The 24,583-nt window shown below is 44.6% G+C and overlaps 1 protein-coding gene across 3 annotated transcripts in view; it reads left to right on the forward strand.

The window, feature by feature from the left end:
- The window catches only part of LOC118300020 (protocadherin Fat 3), a 62,655-nt gene continuing 38,072 nt past the window's right edge, over positions 1 to 24,583 (forward strand). For all 3 annotated transcript variants that reach the window (XR_007030272.1, XR_007030273.1, XM_035624066.2), the window contains exons 1-10: positions 1 to 2,985; positions 3,086 to 3,220; positions 3,556 to 3,757; positions 9,639 to 9,757; positions 12,024 to 12,222; positions 18,086 to 18,147; positions 19,254 to 19,568; positions 21,000 to 21,210; positions 22,259 to 22,330; positions 24,228 to 24,364. Coding sequence is in view for 1 of the 3 variants with exons in the window: in XM_035624066.2 (XP_035479959.2) it covers positions 19 to 2,985; positions 3,086 to 3,220; positions 3,556 to 3,757; positions 9,639 to 9,757; positions 12,024 to 12,222; positions 18,086 to 18,147; positions 19,254 to 19,568; positions 21,000 to 21,210; positions 22,259 to 22,330; positions 24,228 to 24,364 (4,419 nt within the window). In the remaining 2 variants the exon portion in view is untranslated. The remainder of the gene's footprint in view (positions 2,986 to 3,085; positions 3,221 to 3,555; positions 3,758 to 9,638; positions 9,758 to 12,023; positions 12,223 to 18,085; positions 18,148 to 19,253; positions 19,569 to 20,999; positions 21,211 to 22,258; positions 22,331 to 24,227; positions 24,365 to 24,583) is intronic.

The raw sequence follows: 24,583 nt of genomic DNA on the forward strand, positions 1-24,583 counted from the left end.
CTGGGTGATGGAATAGTGATGAAGGCTAATCGGTGGCGGAAAATGCTTCTTCTACACAGCTTCTCTCCTCTTTTCCATCTTATTTGCTTTTTACTCCGTCTTCTCTGTTTCCCCTCAACGCGTGCCCAGTTCCTGCCTGAAACTAGGGCAGGACAAGGTCTGCTGCTCTTCACCCAGCCTTCCTATAATGCTTCCATCTTTGAGAACTCTGCCATAAGAACCTATACCAGAAGCGAGGTAAAAATGGGCATCATTCTCGCTCCGCCTCGGTCTTTAGACATCAAATATTCCATCGCGTCTGGAGACAATGAGAGAATCTTCCAGGCTGAGGAGTTTGTGATGGGAGATTTTTGTTTCCTCCGTATACGCACTAATGGAGGCAGTGGTGCGACATTGAATCGGGAAGTACAGGATAACTACACCCTGACGGTGAAGGCATCTGCTCATGGAGGCTTAGAGGCCTTAGCCACTGTTTATATCAAGATCTTGGATACCAATGATCTCCGACCTCTCTTCTCCCCGACCTCTTATTCATTTGTCATCTCTGAGAGTGCCCCTCTGGGTACCAGCATTGGACGTGTAACGGCCACAGACGCTGACGTGGGCTCCAACGGGGAGTTCTACTACTTCTTCAGAACCAAGGTTGAACTCTTTGCTGTTCATCCGACCAGTGGGGTCATCACCCTGACAGGTCAGCCCAGGGTGGACAAAGAAGATCGATTTGAGCTGGAGGTGCAGGTGGTCGACAGAGGAATGAAACTCTATGGGAACAATGGTGTAAGCAGCACAGCTAGGCTGGTCCTTACTGTGGAGCGGGTTAACGATTTTTCTCCTGTTCTCAATGCAGTTGCTGTCGTTCCATCATGGGGGGACAAGGACCCAGTCTATGCCATCGCTACTGCGGAAGATAAAGATGAGGGGGTATCTGGGGAAATTGAGTGGGTGTCCATCATTGAGGGTGACCCCTTTGAACAGTTTGTGGTTGAACGATCGCCCGTTGGAAATGAGTACAGGCTGAAAACATCAGAATTTGTCGACTGGGATACATTCCCCTATGGCTGCAACATAACCTTTCAAGCTAAAGACAGGGGTATTCCTCCAAAGTTTTCGAAAACCCAGGTTGTTCAGTTGTTGGTTACAAAGCCAGACCCCGTGCTGGCAAAATTCGAGAAAGATGTTTATGTGGTAAAGCTGAGTGAAATAGCTCCCCCAGGCACTATTGTAGAGATGGTGAAAATCTCCCCAGCTTCTCTGAGTGTCAATTACAGCCTAAGCAGCGTCTCAGATCCAATGTACTTTGATTTAAACCCTTTGACTGGAGTTATTATGACCACAAGGCATCTGACAAGAATATCACAGGATTTCGTGGAGCTGGAGGTGGTTGATAGTATCAGTGAGCAGCGAGCAAGTGTCCAAATCACCATAGAGGATGCAAATGACAACTCTCCAGTGTTCAACAGGCCATTCTATGATATTGCAATCAACGAGAGTTTACCTGTAGGCACAGTAGTTCTTGTAGTGTCTGCTGTGGATAATGATAAGGGAGAAAATGGGTATGTGACCCACACAATCAGTGGTGAACAGTCCCTTCCATTTAACATAGACCAAAACTCAGGCGAGGTGAGGATCACAAGAGACCTGGACTTTGAGTCATCAGATGATATCTATACTTTTGCAGTGCGTGCATCTGATTGGGGTTCACCCTACCGAAGGGAGATTGAGGTTAATGTTACCATTCGTCTCATAAATATCAATGACAACCAGCCACTTTTTGAGATGGTTTCTTGTAGGGGGATGATAAGCCGTGATTTTCCTGTCAACCAGACAATTGTCACCCTGTCAGCTGTAGACTTGGATGAGCTAGGAATGGTGAAGTATAAGATACTGTCTGGGAATGAGTTGGGCTATTTTGACTTAAATGCAGACTCTGGAGCTGTGTCACTGAAAAGATCGTTGGCAGTAGAGAATTTAAAAAATGGGATATTCAACCTTAAACTGGTTGCATCAGATGGAGAATTTTTCTCCGATCCTACATTTGTGAATGTGTCTGTGGTGAGGGGCAGGATGCCACCAAGGGGGTTCAACTGCAAAGAGACCAGGGTAGCCCAGATGCTGGCTGAAAAAATGCTCTCAAAAGCCTCGGCCATGGCTAGACCAAGAGCAGATGAGAGACCAGACCTCTTCTCTGTGAACAAACAGGCTCCGCAGTTTGAGGCCTTGCCTACGAGTATTCTGGTGAGAGAGGACCTTGCTACTGGTGCCAGTGTGTTTCAGGTGCGAGCACGAGATGGTGACACAGGCTTCAATGGCCGTGTTCTCTTTTCCATATCTGATGGTAACAAAGAAAACTGCTTCAATATCAACATGGAGACTGGCTTGATAACTGTGTTGCAGCCACTTGACCGTGAGCGACTTGATCGTTACTTCCTTAATATCACCATCTATGATCAGGGCGTTCCTCAGATGTCCAGTTGGAGGCTGCTCACAGTGATCATTGAGGATGCAAATGACAATGACCCCCAGTTTTATCAGGACAGCTACTCTGCTCTCGTTTCCGAGAACTCGGCCATTGGAGTGGAAGTTATTACCATCACTGCATTTGACAGAGACATGGGTCAAAATGGACAGCTTTCCTATATAATGCTGACCACTGTCGCCCAGTTTGGTATTGACAGTGAAACTGGAAGTGTATTTGTTGCAAGTTCCTTGGACAGAGAAACATTCCCAATGTTCACATTGAAGGTTGAAGTGAGAGACAAGGCCGAAAGAGGCACTCGAAGGTCGTCAGTGACGACTCTCAGTGTAATAGTGGAGGATGTCAATGATTGCGCCCCAGCTTTCATTCCTAGCAGCTATAGTGCTCGGGTACTAGAGGACCTCCCACCAGGCGCAGTGATTACCTGGGTGCAGGCTCAGGACCCGGACATCGGCCCTGGCGGACAGGTCCGATACTCCGTGATTAATGACTTCAATGGCACTTTTGAGGTAGGTGAGGTCACCACTTGTACAGTCCATGCTACTGAATATGCTGATCGCCTTTTAAACTGACAGTTTATGGTGCGTGTGCTTACAATACTTTGTACAGATCAATGCTATTAGTGGGGTATTGAGGATTACAAAGGAACTGGACTTTGAGAAACAACAGTTTTTCAATCTGACAATACTTGCTGAGGACAGGGGCATACCGAGCCTCAGGAGTCAGACATTTGTGGAGGTAGAGGTGGGTATTACACGCACACAAACACACGCACACACACAAACACACACACACACGCAGAGAGAAAAGATATCAGAACAAATTATACTGATCATTTACAATAATTAGGCTTCCACTTTATTTCAATTCGATTCAATTCTGCTGAAGGGACCATTTAGGGTACATTAGCAAGTATAAATAAATGATTACTTGTCATTAAATCATGTTGGTAGTAGCTGCAAGCCATAATACAATTAAAGGCAATTTGGGTTAATGTTATATTGTTCTTAAATTCATACCACGCATATCTTTACTCTGTTTTTCAATCAGAATTAAAGTGAGCCATTACATTTCCTCAGGTGGTGGATGTCAACGAGAATTTGTATGCACCCTACTTCCCCGACTTTGCCGTGAGAGGCTCGGTAAAGGAGAACTCTCGTGCAGGCACAAGTGTCCTGACAGTCAGCGCTAAGGACGACGACAAGGGACGCGACGGCGTATTGAGGTACTCTGTCAGAGGAGGCAGCGGACTCGGCACTTTCACCATTGACGAAGACACAGGTGTGACGCAAGATTGATTTTCAAAGCCTATTTATGCAAAGTGAAAATCCAATAATGTACAGTGCCATGATTGGAATGTCAAGATTTAAAAAATGTTTTTTCTAATTATTGTATATTCTCTGAAATCTTATAATTTCTTTGCCATTAGTGATGACATTCACTTCATTCGTATTCGTGCCACTGTCACAATGTGGATTTGCACAGCAAGTGAAGCATCACCAGTTGCATGTTTGTTTGTTTTTTAAAGTGAATGTGTGCATTAGGATGGAGAGTGTTGCAGAGTGCGAGGTACAGTCAAAGTCAGTGTGTTGATCGGGCCTCACGTGGGAGCTGTGCATGGGGAGATCATTACAGTAATGAGGGCAGCATGGCAGATACACTGGCTGGGCCTCGGGCCGCTTAGCACAACTGATCTAGTGCTGTGTGGATAACATTGATCAAGGCTCTGCTGCACAGCGGCCCCCATCCTCTCCAAGTGTAGTGAAATCACAGTGACTTACTTACGGGGGCCTGACACCCCAAAAAAGTCCGTAGTCGCGACCAACTGTCCTACTGTGTCGAGCCATATCTCAAAAAACAGGTTGAGCCAAACAAGAAGCTGTTACTCACTCACTCAGTCACTCGCTCAGGGCTAAAATTAATCAAATGGCCAGTATGAAAATAGGACAGTGCCTATTAATTCATCTTCGTATTGGCTCATGTACAAAATTGAAAGGCATATATATATATATATATATATATATATAAATATCATGCAATATAATAATATGACCGACTGGATAAAATCTTGGCACATGCTATATTTTCATTTCAGTGAAATAGGACTCTTGTGGCCCCCCCCCCATTGACAGCTTTGCAAATAGCAAGAAGGCAAAGTGTGCATATTTTAAATTTCCATGGGAACACAAGTCGGCATGACTGAAAACTCCTGCTCTCCCATCAGGGCTCGTCGCCGTCTCTGTCTCTTTCCGTGGTGCTGAAGCTGTTAAACCTAATCTGTGTCTGTGTGTGTGTGTGTGTCTCTCTCTCTCTCCGTGGTGCTGAAACATTCAAACGTCAAGCTCCCAAATCAGTCCGCCACTCACTCGTCTCTCTTCCCTGCGAGCTACTCCAGGTTGTAGCACTGTAATAGAACTGTGCGACTTTTAAATTTACTGCTCTTGTGCTACTGCTCTTCCTGCTAACAGCCTCTAATGAAATTAACCAGATAAAACTACATCACAGCAGCTGTAATAAGTGTTCATTATGATTTGATTTACTGTCACATTTTCCCCACTCAATACTCACTAATTTAATTAAAATATCCTTAATGCAGGTTGACTCATTTTTATTATTCAGTTATGAGGGATTATGGTTTAAAGACAATTTTTCTCTTTACCGTGGAAGCTTTTCTTATGAAGAAGCAGCTTTTCTAGGGTTGTTTGAAAAAATAAAATGCATTTGATACCATCAATCCATTATCTTTGCCGCTCATCCTGTGAGGGTCACATGGCGGCTGCAGCCAATCCCAGCTGGCGTTGGGCGGGAGGTGGGGTACAACCCTGGATAGGTCGGCAATCCATCATGGCATTGAGATAAAGAGACAAACATCCATTCACACTCACATTTACACCCACGCAGGCACAGGGAGCGCATGCAAACTCCACACAGATAGGCCCACAGAACCATTGGGCTTCAAATATGGAGACTAGAGAGTGATAGAGCATGTGAAGCAATTGTTCTTGTTTGTTGAAATTGGGAAAAAGTGACAAATTAGTATTTTAAACCCACATTTTTTAACATGAGAAGTTATGTAATCAGAGCAATAATCCAAAGTGGAGCAACTGGTAAATGAATTGTCAGGAGGAATTAGTAGTGGGGGAAAAAACAAAAAAACATGAGCAGCAGTGGTTAATCGAAGCCACTAGAGTTTGTTGTAGACTTTAGTTTAGGGAGGAAGTGACTGTGCTCGGCTCAGTGCCTTTCTTTCACCCCTTGTCACACTGGTCCGCACTGTACATGACTTGCACTGGAGGCCTGTGTTGACCTTTAACTAGGCTAATTAGTATTGACTTAGTATTGACTTTCCCCTTTGTCTCTCTCTGTAGCTCCATCTATTCGTGGATATAACTATGTACACAAAATAAAGTATTGTGTGAATACTTACTCATTGACTAAATAGTGTACATTACATGGATAGATCCCCACTGGGCTCTGGGATAGTTCTTCAGCCACTTTGGCATCATAACCTCAGTAAAGGAGCATCACAGCCAGTGAGGAAGTTTATTGAGTGCAGATTTTTCCAGGGGAAATCAGAGTGCTTGTTAGAGCAGAAAGTGGAGGCAGAGGGGAGTGGAAGTGAAGCGAAGACTGGAAGGAAGAGGATGCAGGGGAGTCTGGAGTAGATAAAAAGTGTCAGAAGAAAACACTGCTGTTCTTCACTCGCAGAAATGTTTTTTTTTTAGTTTTTTTTTTAAGTTCCAGCTTTTTCTTTTGGATTTCTTTGTGACGAGAATAATAAGCAAGTGAAAAGTCAGTCTCTGACTAGTGCCCTTTTGGTATCAGACGAGAAAAAACTGTAAGCGCATTGGCGAGCGTTCTCCCCTCAAGTGTTTAATTTCATCTGGTTTTTCGTAGAAGTAAGTGTTGTCAGGCGTGGACGGAGTTGCACCACGCCGTCCTCCCACCATGCATTTAGCCCCCCTGTTGAGTGGGCTTTGTTCTGCTTGTGCTTGTCAATCTGTGGCTCTTAGTGCCACGGCGAAGCATGTGAAGGGAAAGTGGGACAAATAGAGTGAAAGCGTCGGAGGGGATGAGAAAGAGCGTGAGGAATCCACTCAGCCTGCATTACTCGTGCCTTTGCCTCCCCTGTAGTTTGTATTTTGACTCTATGATACATGGTGCATTGTCATATCTACCATTCAGGAATGTTTAAAATGACTCGCTCCTATGTGGGTGGAAAGTGCAGGGGGCTATCTATCAGAGAAGAACTAGGATCTTCACTGGCTCAAACCTTTAGCACTCCTGCACTTTGAACAGAAATTGGTATTCTTGTCATCGGTTGGGGGGGGGGAGCGAGCCCTGCAATTTCTCATTGAGCAGCTGTCAGAAGCCCCTGCTCCTCTATTAGTGTTCTTTTTTGCGAGCTGCAGGGTTTGTCACAGTCTGGTTAAAGCATTCTTTAAGTTACAGGCAAACACACCTTCAGAAGGTAATCTATTCTAGATTACCTTCTAAAATTACCAGGCTACAAAAGATGCAGAGAAAGGAAAAGTGTTTTCTCATCAATCTCTGGATTGATTTTTCTTTAGGCGACGTGGTGGCATTAATCCGTTAGCGGGACCATAAAACCTTTTTTTCAGAATGGAGAAGTTGAATAGACACGACAGATGGATGTAAACCGAAGTGTACTGTGAACTCGTAGATGAGAAAACATGCCACTCTCCCTCTTTGAAGTGTGTTATTTATGGTGAGAATGGAGGCTGTCAAGTCAGATTTATACTGAATCCACTGAATAGTGCCTGTCGGTCTCGAAGTTCAAAGAGCTTTTTTGAAACAGCCAGCTCCGGTTTCCTCGTCTCTCTGTGTCGAGTTATCCGACAGAGACGAGATGCGGTTTGAAAAGGACACGGTCAAGGACGACAGAGCAAGGGTGTTTTATTTTCAGCAAGCACTCTTACTATGCACTGTGCTCGCCCTTGGCAGCTACTTAGTCATAATCGGGACACACACACACACACACACACTTCCCGGTGATAAGGTGTAACACCTTCGCCGTGCAGCTGAGGACGTCGCAACAAGACTGACTTAAGTATACGAAGAGGCCAGACGGTCGCACCTCGAGTCACTGATTTGTATACTTGTAGGACTATCACATGGACGCGTGGGGAAGTGGAAGTTATAGAGCAGCAGACATCGAATGTGTGAGAGAAGATCAAGTTCATTTCTTCAAAGACAATTCTTTTTTTGACTCTAATCAGAAAAGATTACTGACAAAGATTGTAGGTCAGAGGACTTTCACTGAACAAAATATTTTAGATTTTGATTTCCTTTAACAGGCATGGCTGAAAGTTACACGTGGAATACACTACATGCACTAGGCTTCGTGACGTACCTTATAAAAATAATGCTGCTCGTCTGTTTCCCGTTGCTGTTGACTCACTACTCCATTCTGAGTTTTGTCACGACTGTACGCAGGAAGATGTTTGGAGTTGGAGTCGGGGGTCCGCTCGTCCACCCTGGACTCACAGACAACGGGAAATACTGTCGAGAATCAAGCGGCGTCAAACTCAGAGGATCAGGTAGCTCTCAGAGTGGGCGAGAGATCAATCACAGTTCCACTTCCTAGCTGACTGATTCATGAGTCTCGTCTCTGGTGGGACACGAACCCACAACCTTTGAATGACTTATACTGTAGTAATGGAGCTAGAAGTCCAATGCGCTGTCCGTTGCACCACAGAGCCACATTGTGCATTGAGAAAGTAGTTTCTTTCAAAGTCTGAAACTCTAATCACAGTAACAAGGCTTTTCATTTTAACTGAATCCTTGCAGTTGGTCACTGAGCGTGTTTACCCCCAGGGGCGTGGAGTTCTGGGCTGAACTGTCACTGGAGTCACGGACATAGGCCTTCCCGCATCCTACGTGGTTAGGGAAACATTGTATTTGATTAAAAAAAATTGGGGGGTTCGAGTATCTGTCTTGTTTGATGATCTCAGTTGCCAAGCTCATTGCTTATTTGTAACACAGCAGTTATTTTGTGCCATGGCAGCAACGTGGTGGAAATTACCAAGCTTAAAATTTCAAATGGACACATATTGCGTCACCAGTTGCCCAGGTAACGACGCAGAGGTTGACTCATGTTTCTGGAACAGATGCACCCAAACGCATGATTGTTGATTTTGGGTTTGAGTTGATTGTTCGTGCACTGGAGCACAGATGCAGTTAACACACACACACACACACACACACACACACGTATGTCTTTGCTCTTAATGAGTTTCTTCAACTTTTCCGAAGTCACAGATTCCCATATTTCTGCGAGTCGCTTTCTCTTCGATGAAAGTGTGTGTGTGTGTGTGTGTGTTTGTGTGTCTGTGTGTGCGCTGAGCTGAAACACATAAGCTGCTCTCCACCGTTCGGCCCGGTCCATTTATTCCTATAGCTGCCTTGAGTTAATGTCTGTTGATAGAAATGACGCAGCTATATACTGTATATATTAATTTGTTGTTTTCTTGGTAATAGATAAAAAGTGACACTTGACCTTGTGCCGTTGTGCTTCAGTGCTCTTGACAACGTATAGACACGGCACACTAAACGGATCCTAATTCTTAAAATGTGAACTGACGTACGAGGGTGTGTGTGTTTGCTTTCTCTGGTGTTTTTATTTGGACATTCCTGCATGACTGCTCTCCAGAGACGAGCGGCGCCCATGTGTCACCCACTGTGAGCGCTCTCTCTCTCCCTCTCTCTCTCTCTCTCTCTCCGTCCCTCAAGAGGTCACCAAAGCTGTCGGCCAGTTATCTTCCTTAAGGCCACTGAACGGGTGTCTGGTTTGTCTGTGAGGGTTTGTGTCTGTGTTGGCGTAGGCGGCAGCTCGGGGCACGTTTGGCACTAAGCAAGTAGCAGCGGGAGCAGTTTGGTCAGCTGTGATTAGCTGTGGAGCGGGCTGAAACATCGAAGGTGACTACGGCGCCGCCGCTTAATGCCCGTGAATGTCACCGAAGCCAGGACGCGGAAGTTTACGCCAAAGTTTTGTCCCTCGCCTCTGGGAAACTTCGCAGACTTTCCCCACGAGATTGTCTTAAGCTTGTATTGTAGCGATGACACCCAGGCGACCCCTACTCTCACACTCACACACACCTAACTAACAACCTACACTAATCTTTCGCTCTGCTTCCAACAGGTGTGATTTACACCGCGGGTATCCTGGACTGTGAGATCAAAGACTCCTATTGGCTCAACGTCTACGCCACAGACAAAGGGGTCACGCCCCTGTCAGCTTCCATAGAAGTCTTCATCCAGGTACACGCGCGCACACATTCTGCTGCCAACGCTCCCATCGTACCACGCATGCATAATGGGCGTCAGACGGCGAAAATGTCTTTTGATTTGACGGAGATCCGACGCGAGAGAATAGTATGAACTTGACGGGGCCAAGTAGCAGTTTGCAGCGTGTGAGGCAGGGAGGGGATAGGAGTGTTGATATAGATTCACTAGTGGAGCCCTAATAAGTCACAAAACTAACTACAGCATGATGCTTCATATATTACGATATAATCTAATAATACCGTAACAAATGTGACATCTGTAAATTGCAGGCAGTTGAGTTCTGAATTTGTCCCACATAATGTGCCAGTGGTAGCTTGATAGAAGGTACTTTAAAATGCTAATCGGCCCTTTGCTCACTAAATCACACTAAAAGGTTTTGTGCTGTTTCTTCTCAGGCATCACACGCTGCAACGAGCAGCATCACTCTCTAAAGCTTTCAGTTATGTCTACGGGGGGGTTATTGTTTTATACTTGATATATAGTTTGGACGGAATATTTCTTCACTTAAAGTTGGGTTCATTTCCAACTCGTCCAGCCACAGTTTTGAGTCGGCTTCGTGACATCTTTGCTTTTACTGTTATTTGTTATGCTCTATAAATTATTGTGTCATATATATACCATATTTAGTTTAACACCCGGCACTCATAATGTCTTCTAGTAACTTCTCATAACAACTTTCTAATCATCTATCTATGTATCTATCTCAGAGCTGCAACATTTCATCAATTAATCGATTAGTAATCGACTACTTAATGAAGCGCCAACAATTTTGATAATCGATTATCCGTTAAAGTAGTTTTTATGAAAAAAAAGTCAAAATTCTCTGATTTGAGCTTGAAAATAAAAAGAATCGTAAGTCGCAGCCCTAATCTATCTATCTATATATACATACACACACACACATATACTTATAAATATATAGACAGATATAGATATACATGTATAGATATATATATATATATATATATATATATATCTATACATAGATATTATTTAGATGGGGCTGCCAGCAGATCAGTCTCTTTTTCTCTACTGCTGCCATGTAATGTAACTACAGACAAGATTTGACAATTTAATAGTATATTATTGTGGAGCGTTACATCCAAAGCAACATTGTGAGGCCAAACAATCAGTGTGTTACAGTCTAACGGCGCCGACAAGCTGAAGTTTATTGCAAGCCACACTGCGCCACATGGATCCAATGCACCTCGGGTACGACATCCGAGCGTGATGTATGTGAACGCCGCCATGATAACACGCTGATGAATCGTGGGCCTCGACACAAGTCATTACACAAGAATGAAATGTCATTAGCATGCGCCATCCGTCTACAGCGGAAAAACAATGCAGCCAAGCAAGAATCGCACATTTTATTACCAATCTGTCACCTCTCTTTGGCACCGGTGACGCCATTCCACTCTGTAAGTTGTCCTCCTCCCTGTCAGACCTTGACAGCAGCCATCTTTGAACCTGCGACCAAAACCAACGGTATGGCTTTGTTTCCCCCACACTGCCCTCCGTGTGGTCCCCTAACGAGAGATATACATACTTGGATTGGAATGCTCTGCTTTGGCTTCGATTTTATTTAGCACTCAGTAATCCACTGTTTAAACACTCAGACACCCACAGCACTGCTGCTACAGCACTGCTCTCCCCCACAGGGAAGAGTTCAGCAGCGTGTATATATAAAAAATTTAAAAAAACAGAAAACAGCAAACAGACTATTTTTTTCTGGCTCGGGGACATTCAGGTGCGGTGGTGTGATCGTGCGCTTCGCTCCGAGCCTCTTCATCACGGGCCAAAACAGGGAGATTAATCAGGCACAGGTGCTCCTCATTCAGCGGGCTGAAGCGTCTTGCCCCCCCCCCCCCCCCCTCCCCCGTGTGCCTCCCAGCGAACACTCCATCAGCGCTCCGTTTGCCATAAATATTCCAGATCTATGCTGTAAGAGAGGGGGAGCAATTCATTTGCAGTGCATTTAAAGTGTGACAACTGTGACATTCACCGGTAAATACATTTCCATTTTTCGTGACTGATGGCGGATCAGCCCAGACCCAAACCCAGGCCGAGTCCACGCAGCGTTTCATCAGCTGTTTAAGATATTAAAGTTAGCAGATAAGCAACAACAACGGCATCCATTGCCAATTCGGATCCAGTTGAAACAGATCACTGGTCCCCTCCGCCCCCTCTCTCCACCTTGTGTCCCTCACCTCCTCGCCTTTTTTTCTTCCCTCGTCAGGTAGAAGACATCAACGACAACGCCCCCCTCACCTCGGATCCCATCTACCACCCGGTCGTCGTGGAGAACTCGCCGAAGGACGTGTCGGTGATCCGCATCCAGGCGCAGGACCCCGACCTCACCGCCACGCCCAGTCGCCTGAGTTACCGCATCACCGCCGGCAACCCGCAGAATTTCTTCGCCATCAACCCCAAAACAGGTCGGACTTGCGCAACAGGCGCAGCACAGCTGGCAGTGTGATTGAAATCCTCATTCATCATGCAGCGCCCCCACTTCATTCATTCACTCAGTAAAAAGGCTTTGATTCCCACACAACAAATTAAAGACACTTGATACTGATGAGCCCAACTATTTGTTCCTCAGGGATGTAAGCTCTTTCCAGGAAATTAGTGAATTTAGCATTTTTTTCCCCCATTAAGCCAGTGTGTGGGCGAATATCTTCTAATCATGAAGGAGTTCAGAGCAATTTTCTATCCCATTGCCCGTGTTTCCTAAAAGACAGGCCAAAAAGTGTTTCTTTTTTTCTTTTCTTTTTTTCATACAATCTGCGACCAACAGTAGCATGAAATGAAAAATCTGCCTTTCTCAGAAAGTTTTAAAGAAGCTGGCTCTCGAGAAGGTTTCAGGAGTATTAGCTGGGATTTGGAATTAGATTTTTATTCAGAAGACACTGCCAACTTCCAAAAGCCCCCCTCCGCTACACACGGGATCAAGAGGCAGCCGGGAAGAGTCTGAACTTGTGAAAATGATGATCTGACAGCCTCTGGTTATATATTACCTTTTGTGAGCCCGTGGAAACAAGACAAAAAAAAAGACTGCATGAGAGGTTAAAGCCTGAAAGTTAAAGCCAATTTTAATTGAATGTGTATGTGCCGAAAGAATACTTGTCTGTCTCTGTGAGCGAAAGCTAAATGGACGGTGACTCTATCTTACTCATTTACACGCTAGTCAGGAGGTAATTATCTCTTTGTCTCATTGGCACTGGGCTGGAGAGATGGGATCAGAATCTGAATGTTGAAGAATGCACTCATTTAGTGCTGTCGGACTAATGGGAAAATCATAATCAGCGCCGATCTTCCTCGTCAAAACCTTTCACTTACATGACCCAGAATTCACGTTGCGTCACGTTGGCAGCGGCTAATGTAGCCCCGGTCTTCGAGCCCCGGCGATGAAGAGTCGGCCGCAGAAGTTTTCAAACCCAATTTATTTTTTGAAATGTTCAAATCTCTATTAACACAATTCATCAAACAAGATTTTCGGTATATTTTTCTCTTTAAGTCTCACACACAACAGGCAGTTTTAAGCTTTTAATCAGAAATCAGATCATATCCACATACATTTTTTTAAAAATCTGAATGATTTACATAATTTGTGCGTGGCAATACTTTTTTAAACGTTCTCAAAATTATTCTAGAGCCATTTCTTTTGTGCGCATCTGTAGATATATCTGTCAATATTTTATTTGTTTGCACATCGCAATTCATCATACATTAGTTTTCCATGATTTACAGCTGCTTGCCTGTGAGCTGAATGTCATCTCAAAAAGTTATGCCCGGACATAATTTCAAACCACACAATCTTAAAGACCCCGTGTAAAAGAGAGGATCTCTGTCAGAGTCTGAGATCGCATAAAAAGTTGAGTTTTTTTGACTATTTCCGATTAATTTGCAAAACATGTTTGAAGATGATCTGAATTATCACTAAATCTGTGCAGAGCACAAACGATATCAAAGCGAGACGTGTTTCAGTTTTGGCCTGCCAACGTTGATGTGAAGGGACGTCCCCGTGCATCCTGAGTACAATCGTTGCTTGACGCTTCCGCTGAAGAATTATTGAAGAGGTGAAATATTATTTTCCAAAATCCGGATGAAAAAATAATAAGAAAATCATTGTGAAGTCTTTGCTATCGCTGCCCTAGATATGGCTATGCATGATTGAGAAAACAACAAAAGACAAATGTGCACATTTCAGCTCTGACTGGGACCTGTGCACCGATTCAAAGACAATGTCAATAAAATGATGAGGAAGGAAAGATAAAAAAGGCCTGTATGTAATATGCAGCATGTCAGTTCTCAAGCCTCGGGAGGAAGTGATCCCATTAATGTTGTTCTGTTGCATGTTCACTCTTGTGTGTAAATCAAAGAGGTTATTTCCATTTCTCGCCCTTTAATCCTCAACGAATACACTTCAGCATCATAGATGTATTAATACAGACATGATGTAGGGAAACAAATGAAATGAAATAATGAGACAAATATTTATTTATTCTAATAGAACGCACTTGTTGATATGTAAACTGCATCCGACATGGACGTCAGAGACGTTCAATACCAAAGTCCCTTTAGATGTCAAACTATGTGTACGTGGAATATATCTGGAAAAGATTTTGCAGGAAACCTTGAAACTGTCTAAGCTCATGGACTTTTGACTTCCACAAGCCAGGAGGCTACAGTGTCTCCACAGCTGTTGATACGGGAGCTACCTGAATGAATCAGACTGGAAAGACTAACTCACATTGCCAAGGGGCAACAAACACACTTTATTATGATTCTATATCGTGAAAAATACAGAAATATAGGCTTTACCTGAGAGGACAATATCACGACACATCTTATTTTATTCATATCCCACTACATATTGGTGCAAGCTGAATGTTTGTGGATGTGCAATGTACGTATGTCTTGTCTTCCAAAATGTTTTGTAAGCAAAATGGAGATAAACATTTTTAAACACCCATCCTCACACATTTACCCTTTGGGGGTAAAATATGACGCTGGCCGAGTATATCTGGTCGTAATAATGAGTTACTGGGCCTGTTCCCGTGCATCCGTCGGATGCGAATGTCTTTAATGGAGTTTGCGAAAAAATTATAAATGGAGTTGATTTGTTTTTCCGCTGATTAGAATACACATCCTGCAGCTGAATGTATGATTAATGTGTGTGTGTGTGTGTGTGTGTGTGTGTGTGTGTGTGTGTGTGTGTGTGTGTGTGTGAGTGTGTGTGTGTGTGATATTGAGTGTTTTTGTGGCAGTGTAATCAAATGTTGCATTGGTTACAGCAGTGTGTAAGAGAGGGTAGTCAATGATGAAGATGATCTCACATGAGAGTGTGTGTCCACATGTGTTGATACATCTCTGTGTCAACCGCACAGCCACACACAAAATAATTTGCCTGTGTGTGTGTGTGTGTGTGTGTGTGTGTGTGTGCGCGTGCGTGCCACAGGGGAGGGTTTTGAGCCATCTGAGCCCCGCTGCCTCCGTCAACGACCCAGACCCGGCACATTTTGCTCTCTGTTAATCATAACGCTGTACAAGGGAACTCATATTGATGACTATCTCGTTGACGTTGTGATTAATAAACCGTCTCTTTTCATACAGAGCAATTGGTTTTGAATATTTCATGCAATCTTTCGCCTCAGAGGCCGCACGCTTCACATTAGTTTTCCACCAGCTCACTGAAGCCCAAATAAATAACAAGGAAATTGTGGAAGATTTTTTTTCTTCTTTTTCTATCCAGCTCTAAATCTGAATACAATCATGGCAGTGAATCACGGAATAATGGAATTGGCAGTGCCAGTCTATTAGTTAGGTAATGAGACATGCATGGATGAGAAACGCATTCAATATGAATCACTCCTCACTGTTTACCCAGTCAACAAAAACTTTCCATGTACCGGAGTGAGTTCATCGCATCATAGACGAATAAACAAAACCCAGCTGATTGATTTGCTTTCACGGAGCAGCCGCCTGCCGCACTATGACCTGAGCCGGGGGAAAAAGCGCCCTGTCAGGATTTCAAACAGTTTCTCAAATCCAGATTTTTGCGGCGGTTTCAAAGTAATAGTTCACCGGGGGATGTGTCAGTTTGACGGGTCTTGAGGTAACTCCCCCCCCCCCCCCCCCCCAAAAAAAACGTTATTTCAGGCGGAACCTTGAATGAGTGCAAAGTGTTTAAAATGGGCTGTGACAGCTTACAAGCGCCGTCTGTCTCGTCTCCGGGTGTGTGAGCGTACCCCGACCTCCTGTGTGAGGAGGGGGCTGAGGACGGATCAGATCAGTTGTTGACGCAGTGTGTTGGAGGGAGAGCTTCTTGTAAAGGCGTGTGTGTTTGCACGGCGCTGTCATGGAGTCCCGCCGGCCGCGTGACCTTTTTTTTTTTTTTTTTTTTTTTTTACAAACCTCTTGTTTGATCGTATTGATTTTTTGTTGCACCAGTACATGAACAGAACGGCTGCACTGTACGCGTTTGAGTCAGTGTGCGGCGCCGGCGATGAGCATGAGTCGGAATACGACTGTGAACTCTCGAGCCTGGGTCTGTATTGCTGCTCCAGTGAGAACTCGCCGTTGAAAATCGACATCACAGACAGTTTCTTTCAAAGGAGGCGTCTAAAGATTGGAAACGGGCCACTGGACCGTCACGTACATTTTGTGCACGTGTGGAGGTGGACGGGGGATTTTCCAACAGGTTTTTTTCTTCTCTGACGTCGAATTAAAATGGAGGATTGTCCAGCTGCGAGCTGTAGACCATTGATTTTCATCAGAGCTGTTACTCTCTGCCGAACAAGCTCCACCCTCCTCCACCCTCCTCCACCCTCTCTCTCTCTCTCTCTCCTGCAGCTTGTGGCCGCCGCTCTAGATTTGCTCCTAATTTGCGTAATTGAAGTTAGGCCCGCGCGGCGAGCTCAAGGTGACACTGAGCTGTGTGAACGCACGACAGCGTGCGCGTGCGCGCGCGCGCGCCGTGGTTCGAGTCTCTATCCCAGTTGAGTGGGGACTGCACAGATTTCTTCTTTTTTTGTTTTTGGAAAGCGTCCATAATAATCCTGCTTCTGAGCAATGCTTTCATTACACCGGGACAAACACATCACCGCCACTCGGGCACACTAACACAAATTATATCAGCACGCAATCTTGCACGCGCGTATCCGTGATTTTCCGTGACTCCTATACATTTACCCATGGCGTGAGGATGCTGCTGCATCAGACGGGTGCTTTTTGTTTTTGTTCTCAAAAGGAAAACAAAATAACAAGTATTACATGCATCCGTCTATTATTTATGAGCCAGGATAAAAGACGTGGATCCGCTGAGACAAATGTGCCCATTTCGCTGTGTTCGGATGCTCTCTTGAATAGAATTCAAGGACATTTTGGTAAGCAAAAATGGGTTTAGAATATTTTAAAACTAACACATAATGGGCCGCTGGATCAATGCCTGCATTCCCTTGTGCCTCTGATTTACCAAGCCAGAAAAAAAAGGTGTCGGGAGCTTTTGATTTCTATAAATCCCGATCGAGCCTCCCAATTATTGACGAACACAAACTCTGTGTCCCTTTGAGAGTCTGTGTCGTGGGGGAAGTGGCATCTTCAGAAAATGGGGCTATCGTTGCCGTTGTGATCTCTGACGCGGGCTGTGGTCCGCTCCTCTGAACAATCTGGCTCGGTCAAAGCTATTATGATCAATAGCCTCGCTCCGCTGCCTCTGTGCTGGTGGCGTGTCGGGCCAACCGGACGACCCTCAGCCACATGAACATGCGCCAAATGCCATCGCCTCTGCCAGAGCTGCAGGCTGCAATATATTGTAATGTGCATGTGAGGGATTCACATGTCCACACGCAATCAGTTTTCATTCGGATTGGGAAATTATTTTGACCTTAAAAAATGACCTTTTGATAATCGATTAATCGGTTCAAGTAGTTTTTATGGGGGGGGGGGGGAGTCTATATTCTCTGATTTCAGCTTCTTAAATGTGAATATTTTCTGGTTTCTTTGCTCCTCTATGACAGTAAACTGAATATCTTTTGTTGTGTGTACAAAACAAAACATCATCTTGGAGTTTTGGGAAGCACCATCTGCATTTTCACCATTTTATGAACCACACAACTAATGGATTAATCGAAAAAATAATCGACAGATTAGGCGATTATGAAAAATAATCGTTAGCTGCAGCCCTACTGTTTCCACGCAAAATAATGAAGAGACAGCAACTTTAACAGCAGATCCCTTCGTCGACCGCGTGTCAGTCTGCGTAATCTGAAGTTGCTCTTTTTGTGATTTTTCTTTTAGGGCTGATCACGACGACCGCGAGGAAACTGGACAGAGAACAACAGGCGGAGCACTTCTTAGAGGTACAGTCAAAACCTTGACAGCGTTCGCGGCTTTATAGTGTTATTATTTATCTGGGCCTGGCACCTGCCACAGCTCACTATTAACAGAGACACGGCGGAGGACAACCCTGGCAGGCCCTCAAGGCTCCATAAACTGTGATGAATGGCTGTGGTTTTGGGGGCCCGCAGGTTTAGGATTTTCTAAATGTAATCATTCATCATTGGTTATCGTCTCTAGTCAGGGGGAGAACAGGGAGGAGAAGAGTTGGTCTGCCCGGCACTTGATAAGCGCAGACACTGGGCATACAGATAGCTCCGCGATTACCATTTCAGCCGCCCTGCATGCAGATGAACCCTGATAATCGGAGATTCTTGACTTCAGAGACATGAACCAACTTCTACCACTTCCCCAGACTTTTCCATTCAACTTATTAAAAGTCTGTTGAATCTACGGGGCACTTTGCCCCTCTACAAAATGGAATGGAATAACCCGCAGTTGACCCCGACGCATTGCTGCTTGGTGTGTTGTGTTTCTGTATTGCCAGTGGGGCTTGTCTCGGCTCAAGAACTGCTTTGTGCTGCTGGTTTTTTTTTCTTCTTTTCTTCCAGCTCCAGCACTTAATATAAACCCGGCATATGACAACACGCCGCGAAATGAATGTTTTAAAAACGGGGGCTTGCGTCGAACATTCACAGCTAAGAAAGCGTTTCAAGTTGGGGGCAGGAGCCTCTTGTTGTCACGTTGTCCCGCCCTGTCTTGTCCTGAGATGTCAGCAGGCACGCCCGTGCATACAAACCACACCGCCTGTCTGCAATTGAAAGTCTAGTGGGCAGTCTGGCTGGCAGCAGCGGCGTTCACCCTGAGCTGATCCAATTGATCCGTGATCAGACCTCTGCCTCTGCCTCCAGGGGATCGATAATACAAGGAGATTTCCTGTGAGCTCATCCCCACGTGGCTGCCGCGTTCCACAGGGACATTCATACAGTGGAAACCACGATTTTTTTAGATGTCAATGAACCTATGCCCTCACAAATAAATGTTCAAGAGGTGTGATGCCTTCCTCTGTCCTCCCCCCCCCCCCCCCCTGTGTGTGCTTGTGCACTTTTTTTGTTTTTTTCTCCCTCAGGTAACAGTTATAGACGGCCCAGTGACCACCCGTCAGTCCACTGTGTGGGTCATAGTCCACATCGAGGACCAGAACGACAACCCGCCCACCTTCCCCGAAGTCACCTACCGCATCAGCTTGCCGGAGCGAGACCGCAACAAACGCGGCGAGCCGGTCTACCGCGTCTTCGCCTACGACCGGGACCTGGGCGCGAACGGCAACATCACCTACAGCATTGTGGGTGGCAATGACGACGACAAGTTCAGCATCGACCCCCGGACGGCTACGGTGTCGTCAAAGAAGACGGCGGCCGCGGGAAGCTACGATGTCCTCACTGTGAGTCGCTGTGATTTTTGTGACGGGTCCTTTTATTTCCTGGTGGGTTTTTCAAGCAGAACATGGCATTAATCTGTAGTCCTGAATTGTAGACTACAGATGGTCTAAGACTGTGGCCTCTTTTTGAAATGGCCGCCACTTTCTGCTTTTCATTGCATGGTATTGCACAAAGAATTCGTGGCCGGTCGTGATGCCATCAGTTGACAGGGCTCTCTTTTCAGGCAAGTGGAAATTTGGCGGGACCAAACACATTGCCACATTTTTCATCTGGCACAAACCAGATGTTTGAGCTTGTACGTTTTTAGCCTTCCCTTGGTCAGTGAACTCATAAATGCCGAGGTGGATGGCATGACACAGTTGACGTTTATGCACATCACGTATCAAGGTGCATTTTGTGATACTCTGGCATGAAATGGCACTCGTGTGTCCCCTGCCTGCGCCTTATCTCATCCCTGCCTCACATACAAAATGGCTTTTTTTCTTTTCTTTTCCTACTGATTCGCTGATTAGTTGAATCAGATGCAGATCATGTTCCTTAGGAGTAGGGAGCTCGTAACTGAATTGCAGAGGCGGCCTTCTCCAGTGAAATGGACAACAAACACGACAATCTTCTACCCTTGACTTTTGTGTGTAACATTGTTAAGCAAATAATGACTCAAATGAAGAGTTTGGCTCACAACTCCGGTCTTAAGTGACCACCACTTATAACACCATTTTTTTTTTTATACAATTCCCTCTCCTATACAGGTCCCTCTATAGGTTTAGTCGATTTGTTTTGATTAATGATGTTCCTATTTGACGTGTGAAGCTATTCGAAGTCAGGCAGGGACAGCCGGCTCGGTGTGCTGACATTAACTTTTGAGGTTAATATTAAATATCATTTATGGATGGGGCGTTGTCACGGAGGTGCAGGTGTATGTAAATGTAGGGGGATAGCGTTAGCGCGGAGGAGATGAGTATAGATTTTTATCAGGATAGTTTTGACAATGTGTGTGAATCTAGAATCCTAATGCGTTCTTGATGTCTGCTTGCCCTGAATACATATATTATATATATATATATATATATATATATATATATATACTCACACTGGATCAAGTGTCGTGGTAAATCCATTTATAAATCTACTTCCTTCACTAGTGAAGTCCACAGGCGTAGCACTGGGGGGGAAAGGGGGGACAGACTAGCCAGGGCCCAAGGGTGGGGGGGCCCTGGAAAGCCTGGAATTAGTGTTTTTCTAAGTAATTAAAAATTGGCTGAATACATTGGTTGAGAGACTGAACCATGTATTTAAAAAAAAAAAAAACTTAGTCCGCCCATTACGACTCAGCATGAGAATCTGTCAGCTACTCTACTGACCAGTGAAATCATGATGTGTTCCTCCCGGTGTTTTGCTTAGTTTCACTGGCTCCTGCACGTGTCCCCTCTTAGATAAAAGCCGAGGACAGCGGCGACCCCCCGCTGTGGTCCACCGTCAAGCTCCACGTAGAGTGGATTCGCAAACCCGTCCCCGCGCCTCTGCCCCTGCTGTTCACCCAGAGGTACTACAACTTCTCCATTTCCGAGGCGGCTGCCGTGGCCCAGCCGGTGGGAGTGGTCGCCGTGGGCCAGTCGACCACCGCCGTCTGGTTCAATATCATCGGTGAGGAAATGAATGTGCAATACTTAATAGGCAAGAGGACAATCAAGTTAATTCAAATGCATTTATTGATGTAAATTAAATGTATTATTATATTTTTTTAGGCCACACAAGAAAAAAAACCTTAAAAAAAAACAATCCTGTCATATTTCATATTTGAATTGCACTTCAAGCTGGAATCCAATTTTTTTATTGACATATTAAAAAAGGAAATTTGTTTCTTTTTCCAGAAGCCATCAGACTTGTGAACAGAGAGAACCACTTTGACCTTGAATTGCCTCTTGAGGGATGAATAACGTGTTTTGAAATTAATTTAATACAACCATCCGCATGATTTGTGTATTCCGATGGTGTTTTTCTACACGTCTTATTGTCCTGCATGAGCCACAAACAACACACCGGAGGCAATACATTTCACATCGTGCAATATAAAGGTTCGCTCGATTCAGACGGCAGGCGTCCTCATCAACAACCTTTCGCTGTAACTTGGAGATATTTCCAGTTGAATTCTATTAACACTCAGTTTCCTGCAGTGGATAATTCTCATAATCAAAATGAGTTTGTTAAAATCAAAAGGCCACTGGCACATTCTGTAATTTAGACTAATTATACGCAGGCCGAGGGCAACGTCGGTACGAGACATTGTCGTTTGTATATTTAAAAGCAAACAGGAAGAAAATGCAAATGTGGTGGATTTTTCCTGTTCCACTTCACTGTTGATGCCAGTGGGCTAATTGTACAGGAAAATCTCTTTAATATTTCTTCTTATTTATTTTTTTTAATCGTAGTGATGGTGATTATATTTTCCCCTCAAACTTCCAGAACTGGACTCATGAATTATTATTCATGAATGAATCGCACTCTGAATCATTCTGATGAACGGTCCGCTCACATTACTTAACAACACTTACGAATGTGAAAATCGTCGACATTGCAGTGCGGTGCACAAAACTGTAAATGATGCAGACTTTGATCATAAGAACGATCATCGAATTCCTAAATATTAATATTATCTCTTTCTAACTTTATCCCCCTCTCAACACTCTCTTAGGTGGACGACTCGCCAGGGAAACGTTCTACATTCCGCAAAATGCGTGTGGAAGAAACTGCTCCCTCGACACAGGTTTGCTCGAATCAAATTTTTGCCTCATCTCTTTTCTCAAATGCCTCGGGTCCGGGGAGATTCAGAAAATTCGAGGAAATGCGGCATGCACTACCTTGATCTTGTCTAGCCAAAGGCAGCACATATTGATCTGAGTCTTTAAAAATGTTCACACATCTCCACACAAACAGCACAAGTTTGATATCTTTTCCCAATGCAGGACAGGTTTATGATATCAGTTCAGCTACAACAAGCAAATGGGGAGGAGGGTTTGACACAGTCGGCCCCAAACTGTAGTGTTCCTACCTCAGGGAGTACTACAAAGTGTTTTTCTTATTTTTTATTTTTTTACTACCTCGCTATGTTGTGCTGCCACAAAATATTTGAACCTGTTGATCTGTATTCAGCTGCAGACGCACCTTAAAGCGTCTGTAATCAATATGATAATAATGACACGGTGTCATTCAACGGGTAATGTGCGAGTGGATTTTTGCTGTTTTGACTTCATAGCTTTACTCCTTTACAGCAGGTTTGTGGCATATGAGGGGACAAACATTTCCCTCAGGAGTTGTTGAATATGCAAAATAAGCAACTGTGCGGGCTTTTGTCGTTCAATTTTTTTTATTATTAATTTAATTTTAATTTGATAATAATTCATTAAAAAAAAATACTAGTATGTCACTGATGCTACCTCTCTCAGTAATCTCACAATATATCTACATTCATATTTGTTTTGGGTTGTTCATTTCACACCTCAAAAATGATTGCGCTAAAGCACCAATATCCGAAATTCCCCTTGGCAAGTTATTAGTCATGCCTGTCACTTTAAGGCTTGTTATCTTGAATGAAGACAATTTTGAAACAGTATTAAATATGGATGACTTTCTATTGAATAGAACTATTGACATTTTTTTTGTATATAATAAATGTTTTAATGGCCACAATTTATTTTGCAGACATTCTGTGTGCTGTAGATAAATACACAGATGCTAATGTTCCAATAATACTAAAACGATCAGACCCTGAAGAGGGAAGCACTAACAGACTGGAAAGAAACTGGATACTTGTTTTATTTAGACAAATACAGACTGTAATTTCTGTTATTTCCCCCTTAATGCTGTGAGACAGCTCCCCGTAGTGTAATACTGACCAACCTTTAAAAAAAAAAGCTAACAACAACAGCAACAATAAAACGCTTGAATCCCCGTAGTTTGCTCCAACTCAACACACATCAGTGGTTCTGTGAAAAATGCCCAATCAGTATTCATACGCCGAGGACAGCTCGAGCTCCCAGATATCTCTGAGAGAGAGAGAGCGAGAGGGAGAAGCTGAAGTGAGACGGAGGATGGTAGTGAATACGTAACGCGCGTCAACCCCTCGCCCTCGCTCTAATCAAACATTAAGCCTCTAAACTGTACACCAGCCGCCTGTGGAAAAGACCCGGCTGCAGGTCTTTTTGATCTCTGAGATGGGTTGTGTTTTGCGCTGATAAGACAGATGTTTGTGTGGCTGTTTAACAGCTCTCCGGCTGCCAAGTGGGTTTCGGCGCAACACTGCATCGCAATTCAGTTCAATTCTATTTTGTTTCACGGACCCCTCCAGCTCCAGACACCGGCACCTGGCCAAAACAATTACACAGTAATAACTTAGAGCACCTGAGTTTAGTACATAAAGTGAATACTAAACGACGGGAGCTCTCTGTGTGTGTGTGTGTGTGTGTGTGTGTGTGTGTGTGTGTGTGTGTGTGTGTGTGTGTGTGTGTGTGTGTGTGTGTGTGTGTGTGTGTGTGTGTGTGTGTGTGTGTGGGTGTGTGTGTGTGTGTGTGTGTGTGTGTGTGTGTGTGTGTGTGTGTGTGTGTGTGTGTGTGTGTGTGTGTGTGTGTGTGTGTGTGTGTGTGTGTGTGTGTGTCTGATTCCAGGGAGCTTTGACATGCAGTACGACCTTCAAGTCGGCGTGGGCACTCTAGTTGTGGCCAAGCCCCTTGATGCAGAGGTGCAGTCCGTGTACAACATGACTATTCAGGTGACAGATGGGACCAACTTTGCCACGGCGCAGGTACTCACACTCTTTTGATTTGTTGTGCGCTTGCACTGCCATTCATACAGTCCACGACCTGCATCAAATTCAATTATTGTTGCCTCTTCGCACGGGAAGCTGTTTACTCTCATCTCCCCCTCCCCTCCTGCACTCGCTCTCCCTATTTTTCCTGCTGAAATTATCTCTCGCTGACTATGAAATATGCTCTGCCTGTGACATTTCCCGTGCTCCTGCCGC

The sequence above is a fragment of the Scophthalmus maximus genome, chromosome 2 (assembly GCF_022379125.1).
Source record: "Scophthalmus maximus strain ysfricsl-2021 chromosome 2, ASM2237912v1, whole genome shotgun sequence".
NCBI lineage: Eukaryota > Metazoa > Chordata > Actinopteri > Pleuronectiformes > Scophthalmidae > Scophthalmus > Scophthalmus maximus.